The sequence below is a fragment of the Triticum dicoccoides genome, chromosome 3B (assembly GCF_002162155.2).
Source record: "Triticum dicoccoides isolate Atlit2015 ecotype Zavitan chromosome 3B, WEW_v2.0, whole genome shotgun sequence".
Lineage (NCBI taxonomy): Eukaryota > Viridiplantae > Streptophyta > Magnoliopsida > Poales > Poaceae > Triticum > Triticum dicoccoides.
In genome coordinates this window covers 25,808,356-25,817,805 of record NC_041385.1, presented here as the reverse complement: position 1 = coordinate 25,817,805, position 9,450 = coordinate 25,808,356, and the positions used below count along the sequence as shown (strand labels likewise).

Sequence of the window (9,450 nt, the reverse complement as noted above, 5' to 3'; positions counted from 1 at the left end):
TACGACTACGTACTTCATTTTCCACCCAAAGAAAAGGATAAATACTGTTACTACTTCATTAGGCCGGCATCTGTTCCACGTGTCAAGAATGAAAAGCCACTCAGCGTGCACGCGCGTACACTATATAGACGGGCACCATGATGAGATCAAACAACACAAAATATTCTCTCGTTCACCATGCAGCAACCTGGTAGTAATATCGCTCCCAACGCCCACTACTCACCACCTTCCTTGGCTCGTGCTGGGGCTAGAGCTAACTGGTCCCGCTCCGGCCACCACCTCGCCATGCTCTCCGGCCAATCACGTCGCCCCCGCCGTGTGAAGGCCCTCGCCATCCCTGCACCTGGCTCCCAGGGCATCTTCAGCGACAACACCAGCCACGAAACAAAACTAAGGTTCTTCCGAATTGAACTAGTTTTTATTGACTCAAATGTCGCATTAAGGCGATACAAGCAAAAAAGACTTCACACCCGTCCTCTGCGTAGTCCAATAGCTTCATCTATTTGTGTTTTTGTTATGCAGTTCAATTAGGGTGGACAAGTTCTTCGAAGTGGAGATGACCGTCCGTGACAGTGATCTTGACCAGTATGGAGTCGTTAACAACGCCATTTATGTTGCTTACATCCACAATGGTTGGCATCCAAGTGATATTTAAGCATAGTAGAGCTTGGGTTTTACTCTTGTACACAGTGTTGATTCTTGCTTAAAATTGCCTGCAGCTCGAGAGAAGCTGGCTGCGAGCATTGGCTTCAGCATGGCCTCCGTAGCACACACAGGCAACGTGATGGCACTCTTGGAACTGAACCTCAAGTACTTCAAGCCTCTACTGGTATGTGCATGGGACATCTGAAATCTCTTCTTTCCGCGAGGGTCACATCCAAAACCTCTAAGGCTCTGCTCGCAATGGTTTTAAAATTAGTATGGGCACTGGTATCTAGCTCAGTTGTGAACAAAATACCGGCATGCTAATTTTACAGTCATTCCAAGCAGCCCCTAAGATTGGAAATCTCGAGGTTCTTATTTCCAAACCCCCAAATCTCAAGTTTTAATAACCACCCACGTGCATTGATTAATATCCAGCGAGGTGCCAAATTTGTCGTCAAGGTGAGGGTTGTCCAGATAAAGGGTGTGAGGATACTTGTTGAACACTTCATCGAGACACTATCGGATCGTGAGGTATGTGCAGAAACGATGGATGTTGAACGCACCGTTTCCCTTATAGTGATCAGTCCCTTATACTGATCAATCCCACCCATGTGTATGTTGATCTCCTCTAATGCCAGCTTGTTTTGGAAGCGATAGCGACCGTCGTCTGCCTCAACAAGGACTACCGTCCGACCCGCGTCTTCCCGGAGGTGTCATCCAAGCTGCAGCAGTTCTTCTCAACCTAGGACGGCTAGCGTGAAGATCAGCTTACAAGATATCTTATGTGTGCTTATATGGCTCTCAAATGAATAAAAGTGCATTTACATTACGTGGCGTACTGGCGTGTGGGAGGCTCTCCAAAAGAAAAATCATTGTTGGTTCTAGGCCAAAGTTTCATTAGTCCCGTGCTCATGCATGGAGCTACGTAGAAGCTGAAGATAACTGAAACAACACCTCAGTTGTCGCTAGGTCCAACGAAAGAAAGCCAGACAAAAACTTTCACCGTCGAAGTCATTATTCAAAATCATCTGCAAAAAATATATTCAAAACAACTTATTGAGAAACGATAATGCTTTTATGTGCATTTTCTGGAGGCGGAATATTATATCCAAGTTATGAAACTAGACAACGAACTTGAAACAACTCCTTCAACGACCGATATATGCACAAGTTTGCCATGGGCAACCATCATCATCGTTGGTCGGCTGTTAGCAATATGCACAAATCAAGCAACAACTTTATGCAATCCAGAATCGATACAGTTGATACAACAATGAACGACTTGTTTTTTGACAATATACAACAACGAGCAGCTTAAGTGACCACATGTCGCTATGCCTGAAAAATATGGCTTCATGGGCTGTTTCTTGGAAAAAATCAATGCATGACAATGATGGGTAATATGGCCCGACAACAACTATATGAGTCCCACGGGCTTAGATTGGCTGACGTAACGTCAGATGACTTAGGGTCAATGACATGTGAAGTCACAAACCTGATGGTCAACATGTCAATGACCCTATGTCACACGAGATACAACCCTAAGTCAGTTAATCCTAATTAACCAGCGTTGCACATAAGAACCGAGCTTGAAAAAACATGTGACGGACGAAAGAAAACAAACGCAACTAATGACTCACAAACTAATATCTTGATTGTAATTAGCAACCTGAACTAAAAAGGTTGAATCTAAGTTTTTTTTGGAAAAACTTTCGATCTATTCATCAACTGTCATGGAAGTACAATAAACACCAGAAGTAAAAAAAATTCCAAGTCGGTAGACTACCTAGTGACGACTACAAGCACCGGAGTGAGCCGAAGACGCACTGCCCTCATAGCCTCTCCAAGCCACCATGGGTGGACGCGGCTACATGCGTGGAGCCGGCGAGAAGTGTAGGCGGCGACCGGCAATGAGGGAAGACGAGGAGGCAAGGCGGTCTACGTGTGCGGGGGCGGCGCTCCTTTTCCTCTCGTTTTCCCATGCAGAGGTTAAGGATGAAGAGGACAGAAACGGATCTAACTTTTTTTTGACTATGGGGACAAATCTTACTGCTGTAGTACAGATCAAACGGCTACGGGCAGACCGACCGAAAAATTCGGCCGGCGCGCCGACGCCCATCAATGGCCTATATTAATGCACAAAATAAGATACACATGTGGTCTACAACCATCTTCCAACGTCAAGGATCTACGCAACAAAATTACTCCTATAAGAGCATTTCCAACAGTGGCTGCAAAAAACGTGCGCGCGCGGTAAAATGCGATTTTACCGCGCGCGGACGGTTTCGCGCGCTCCAACAGAGGCGGAAAACTCAGGCGCGCGGGAAACGATTGCACGCGCAGGGGAGAAAGCGGCCGGCCGCGTGCTAGATTTGGCGCGCCGCTTCCGGCGTGCCTATAAAATGCAGTGCCCGCCACGCGCCCTACCATCGCTCTCCACCTCGTCACGCGCCCTCTGCCGCTCTCTCATCGCTCCCTCTGCCGCTTTCTCGCCTCGCCGCCAACGCGCCACCACCGCGCCACCATGCCGCCGTGCCGCCGGGGAGCTTCGGGCTACCACGGCGTACATGCGTGCCCGTCCGGCGCCTTCTCCATCGAGATTCGGTCCGGCGACGTGTGCCTCGGCTTCGGCACCTTTGAGACCGCCGACGAGGCCGCCCGCGCGTACAACGCGGCGGCGTGGCGCCTCCGGTGGCCCTGCCGGGACATGAACTTCCCGGAGGTACCGACGCGGGAGATGGCGCAGGAGCTGGCGCCTCCCCTGCGGTTTCTCACCGACGAGGATCGTCACGAGAACCGGAGGCGGGAGTGCCGTCCCAGCCTCGTCGAGATGGAAGTGGCGCCAACGCTTCCCGCAGGACGTCATCAACGAGCAGCAGTTCTTCACGGAAAGGAGGGCGGAGAGAGAGGAGAGGAGGGCGGAGCGAGCCGCCTATCGCGAGGACCGGCGTATGCGGGAGGCGGACGCTCGGTTCAACATCGAGCTAGGAGCAGCGTCATCCAGGGACTCCGAAGACGATCGATACCTTGACGTCTTCATTGTGACGTCGGAGGAGGACATCGCCGAGGTAGAGTCGGAGGAGGACGACAAGTAGTTTTTTTATCTACCGTTTTATCTATCGTAGGAGGAGGCTATGAACTATCTACGCACTATCTATGTATCGTTTTTTATCTATCGTGTAATCTATCTTTGTACTATTTATCGTTTAATCTGTCTATCTATTTGTTTTTATCTATCTATGCCTATATGTGTATCGAGTCGTAGTACATCGTCTGTTGGAGCGGCTCGCGCACGCTCTATTTTGCAGCGGCCGCTGGAGCCAACGCTTCGCGGCGCCCAAAAACTCCCGTAAACGGCGGCTGTAAATGCTTTTTTTTGCGCGCCCCGTATTGCGCGCCTATTGGAGATGCTCTAATGAATAACAAATACATGAATCTGCCCGCGTGTTGCAGCGTTGAAACTTAAACATCTGCCGTTGGCAAGATCTGATGAATCACAAAAGCGATCAAACTTGAAACAACGAATCGAGGAGAATGAATGGCAGGGCACTCGAACAGGTTGCTTGGTTGGTTCAGTGGAGCGTCGCCAGCTCGGCATGGAATCTGTCGACGTGCTCCTCCCTGACGCAGAACGCCAGCACATTCACGCCGTCGCCGTCCTTCCTCGAACACGGTAGGCACGGGATGCAGCATGGCGTCCACGTCACCTCCATGTCAGCCATCACCCTCGCCGGCCTCCCGCCGCCGAAGTCGACCCCGTCCAGCCCGATGCCGCCCCAGCTCGACATGAACAGCGGCGCGTACCCGCGGAGCGCGCCAACGACCTCCTCGCTGAACAGCACAGGCTTGTAATCTCCAAGGATGCAAGGTATCCGCTCCTTGCCGTGCTTGATCAGCTTCGCCGTCTCAGCGGTGCCGCCGTTCGCCACCGCGCCACACGTCGACACGGCCATCTGCAGCGCGATGCAGTTGCCGTAGTAGCCATCCTTGGCGCCAATGTGCTTCCGCACGTTGGCCGTGAAAACCAGCAGCGTGGGGGAGGCCGGGTCGGCGTTCATCGCGCGGGTCCGGCACCGCCATATCGCCGCGGCCACGACATCGAACGTCGAGCACGGCTGGTCGACGCCGGCGTACTCTGCCTTGACGCGGCTGATGAAGCTCCAAGGGATGGTCGCGTCCGTGTAGGCGTACTCGGCGTGCGTGAAGCCCAGGCACGGCCCGACGGCGCCGAACAGGTGCGGGATCTCCGGGAGCGCCGCGTCGTGCCTGACCGGAACGACGGACGGCATGGACAGCCCGCGCGCAAGCTCGCCGACGGCTCCTAGGAACTGGGCCATCCCAAAGGCATCGGCGACGGCATGGTTCCACGTCACCCCGACGACGTATCCGCCGCAGGCGAACTCGGTGACCTGCATCATCACCAGCGGGCAGTCCGGCATGCGGACGCGATCGCCGGACCGGAGGGCAAAGGCATCCAGAGGGGTCACCAGCGGCGAGTCAAGGAACCTGACATCCTCCAGAGTGTAGCTCGTCGTCGCGGCGACGTACTCAACGCCATCACCGGTGCATGCGAGCTCGACGTCCGGGCCGCTGACGTCGAGGCGACCGGCGAGGGGGTAGTAGTGGACCAGCGCATGGGACAGCGCACGCCGTATGGTCTCGGCCGGCTCGTGGATCGGGCGGTGGAAAACGTGGAGCGACGTGACTGGCAGGTAGAGGCAGCCCTTGTCAGTGGAGGTGAGAGGCAGATGGCCGGCCGGCGTGGGCTCCGACGGGCCGACAAGCACCGGCGGCCAGCACTTGGTCACAGGGAAGTTCATCATCCTGCTCTTTCGTGGACTAGGTTTCCTTGTCTCTTTCGCTCAACTGGTCGCTCTCTCGATGCAGATTAGAGGCCGATCGACACCTACTTAACTAACTATGGCAACCTCTTGCTTCGGATTATTGGTCAAGGTATTTTCGATGTACGTATACTAATAAGGGCACCGACAGCAATTCAAATTAGTTAACTGAGAAGGATGTTGAGAATGCAAGTGGCTTAGCCGCCATTTTTCCTATACAAAATTCGCCATAAGTCTTAGAAAAACCATTGTGAACATGTTTCCGTTGACAACGCACAAATACCGGACGTCAATACAAGGTGTCAGAAGACTATCTAGTCTAGGGAAAAGCTTTCCCTCGACCCGCTCATCACGCGACGCATTGACCGCCATCTCTCTCTCATCCATCTCCTCTGAACAGTCCATTCTCCTCGCGACACATTTGGCGAGGCCTACGGCGACAGAACTTTGCTGCTGCAACACCGGGCCATGCGTGTTGCAAACGCTTCACGATGTCGTTTGTTTTGCGAAGGCTTCACAATGTCGTCCGTGTTGAAAAGGACCTTCATAACGACGTCTGTGTCACCATGGTAGCAACCTAATCCGAGCAGCGGCCATCATTGTTGCTCTGTGCTTCTGCAATATCATTTGTGTTGCAAAGGCTTCAAAATGTCGTCCGTGTTGCAAATGGCCTTTACAACGTCATCTGTGTTACCATGGTGGCGGCCTGATCCAAGCAACAGTCATCATTGCTACTTTCCGCTTGTGCAATGTCGTCTGTGTTGCAAAGGGCCTTCACAATGTCATTACTGTTGCAAAGGCCTTGGCAATGTTGTTGGTGTTGCAAGGGCCTCACGACGTGACGCTGACCGCTCGATCGCACCGATTCGAATGGCTCATGACCCGACCGATCTTTTACAAAGATTAGTTGGCCCACGCATAGCACACGCCCTATATAATTTGTTTGAAGTCATACAATGCATAGTTTGGCGAAAATGGTTGGTTCAAGGAGAGATGCCCCCCTTTGGCGGAAATGTACAAATCACAATGAAGCTATAACTAGAGTCAATTACATCACTGGTGCTAAAACTAGGCACAAAAAATTACTTTAGTACCAAAACTTGTGGCATACATTGAACTGGTACTGCAACTTGGCTTTGACATGCATATACGGTGCACAACACGTTTGTATACAGACATGGTGCTGACTAGGCGCGCCACATGGCATGGGACCCTGCTGTCAGCCACTGAACGAAAGAGAGAGGACGAAGAGAGAGGACGTTTGGCCTGTTATTTTGTGGAAAACCCCTCCGATTTTTTTCTTCCCAAAAAGCCTGCTGCGTGAAGGGTCACAGCAACCCAGAATTTATGTACAAAAGTAATGACCGGCTGGATTCGAACAAACGACCTGCTGCGTGAAGGGTCACATGTCTGACCAACGCACCTAGAAACATTTTCGGTCAAATAACATATACGTACTTTATATATCTTCAGGCATTTAAGTGGGCTGGAAACCTACGGCCCCTTTTGCACTGTCATTTTAAATATATATATATATATATGTGCAAATTATAATCATGTGTTATATATAATGTAAATTGAAAAATATTAACACTTTTATATCCTACATATTTTTTTATTAAAAGCATGAACATTTTAAATATATATTAGTATTTACTTAAGTATATAGAAAACTACTCCCTCTGTCCCATAATGTAGTGTCAAAAAACGTCTTAAATTATGGGACGGAGGGAGTATATAATCACTTTGACATTTTTTTAACTTGAAAATTATTATCGTGCACAATTTTGAAACTTAGAATTTATGTCTATGGATAAATTTTGAAATAATACGTGAATAATTGTATAATGTATTATTGTTATATATACATATATAATATTTGTAGCATAAGATTATAATTTACATGTATTTTATAAGTTTCTGAAAAGAAAATAAAGCTATTGGGTGGGGTGGTGACGCACACATGATGACTACATGTCACTGGTTTAAATCTGATCCAACAATTTTTACAATACATGAATATATGTTTTTAAAGCATGAACCCTTTTATAGACTACATGAGTATTTTTTTTAAAACTGTCAACATTTTTGAACTTATATATGCATTTACTAAAATATATAGATTGTTTTTAAAGCATGAACACTTTTATATACTACATTAATATTTTTTTAAACTGTGAACATTTTAAAACTTATGAAAGCATTTAATAAAATATATAGACAAATTATTAAAGCATGCACACTTTTATATACTACATTAATAGTTTCTAAAACTGTGGACCTTTTTAAACTTATGCAAGCATTTATTAAAATATATAAAAACAGAAAAAAAATTCTTAAGCATGAGCACTTTTATATACTACTTTAATATTTTGTAAAACTATGGACACTTTTAAACTTATATAAGCATTTATTAAATTATATAGAAGCATGAGCACTTTTATAACTACATTAATATGTTTATGAAAAAATTATATATTTTTATTTATTAAACAAGATTATAATTTACATATAATTTATAAGTTTTTTTAAGAAAAAATACAGTGCAGAAGGGGCGTAGGTTCTCCAGCCCGCTTAATTCCTAAATGATATATAGTTTACGTATCGACATTGGACAAAAAACTCTTCATGGTTGTGTTGGTTAGGCACACGCCCCTCTGCTCTCCAGATCACGGGTTCTAATGCCCCGAACACAATTTTTGCACATTATTTGTGGGGTTGCTGGCAGATGGAAGAAAAAAGTTCCGAGGGGTTTTCCATAAAAATAGTAGGCCACACGCCCATCTGTTTGGTTCAGTAGCTGACAGCGAGTCCTATGCCACGTGGCGCGCGTAATCAGCACATTGTCCATGTACAAACAAGATTTGCATCGTATATGCACGCCAAAACCAAGTTGCAGCACCAGTTCAATGTATGCCGCACGTTTTGACACCAAAGTGATTTTTCGTGCCAAGTTTTAGCATCAGTGATGTAATTGACTCCTATAACTAAAAGTAACACCTTCTAGACAATAATACATGAGATCATAGAGTATTCATCGGCATTTATTTTTTATAAATTGTTCTTGAGTTTAGGAGGTCAAATTTTGAAGCTCATAATTTAGCAAAGTATGCATTATTGTCTAGTTAGGTCATCCCAAAGATCTTTCCTCTGTTTCTGTGAACATTGTGATGACTTAATAAAGGCTTCATGAGACAAGGTTTTTGACCTTGGTACGATCGCGTGTACGAGCACGGGTAGTGCAGGGAGAGATGACCGCTTTTGGCGGAAATGTTCAAAAACACAATGAAGCGATAATCAAAAGTAGCACTTTCTAGACAGAGGTAAATACGCTAGTGGTGCTTTAACTTGCCACGGATATTCACTTTAGTGCCTGAACTTGAAAAATACATTTAACTGATTCTAAAACTTGGCACGAACATATAAATACGGTGCTAATCACATCTATAGACGTAAAGTGCATCCATGTGGCGCCGTATATGGATGATGTGGCCCTGACAAAGTGTGGGGTCCAACTGTAGCTGGAAAACATAATTATTACTTGAGTACTATATACGACTCTGTGACTAGTGGGCCCATTTGTCAGTACATTAGAAAAATTAATATGAAGAATGAAAAAGTGCAACAAACAGGAATCGAACAAGCAACCGGATGACTGCCAGCTAGTTGCGCTGGCCACTATACCAAACATGTATTTTTACTTTTAAAATAATGTGTGCAACATGGCCACTGGCTGCAGTCAATTTATGTACATAAGAGTTTTTTTGTTTAAGTACATAATATGTTAGGGACTTTTTTTGTCAACAAAATATGTTGGTTGGAGTGGCTGGCGCATGCATCGCACAAGGCGCAGGTAGTATGTTCGATTCATGTAGTGCAGGTTTTTATGTTAATTTTCCTAATTACTGAGAGGCGGGCCACTACTCGTAGAGTATAGTGCTTAAGCATTTTTGTTTTCAGCCCC

General features: G+C 47.0%; 2 protein-coding genes across 2 annotated transcripts; one reads left to right on the top strand and one right to left on the bottom strand.

Annotated features, from left to right (window-relative positions):
- The first annotated feature begins 177 nt into the window (after nucleotides 1-177).
- Nucleotides 178-1,454, top strand: LOC119279154 (acyl-acyl carrier protein thioesterase ATL3, chloroplastic-like). Its single transcript, XM_037560516.1, is given in 5 exon segments — nucleotides 178-395; nucleotides 523-632; nucleotides 720-829; nucleotides 1,081-1,176; nucleotides 1,284-1,454. Coding segments are annotated over 5 exon segments (705 nt in total).
- A 2,661-nt stretch (nucleotides 1,455-4,115) lies between these two features.
- Nucleotides 4,116-5,465, bottom strand: LOC119280589 (acyl transferase 15-like). Its single transcript, XM_037561395.1, has one exon. The coding sequence runs from the start codon at nucleotides 5,463-5,465 to the stop codon at nucleotides 4,218-4,220; it is 1,248 nt and encodes a 415-aa protein (XP_037417292.1). The 3' UTR covers nucleotides 4,116-4,217.
- Between the last annotated feature and the right edge of the window lie 3,985 nt (nucleotides 5,466-9,450).

What these genes read in the sequence shown, in the direction of transcription:
- LOC119280589 (XM_037561395.1), bottom strand. Translation starts at nt 5,465, where the DNA reads ATGAACTTCCCTGTGACCAAGTGCTGGCCGCCGGTGCTTGTCGGCCCG.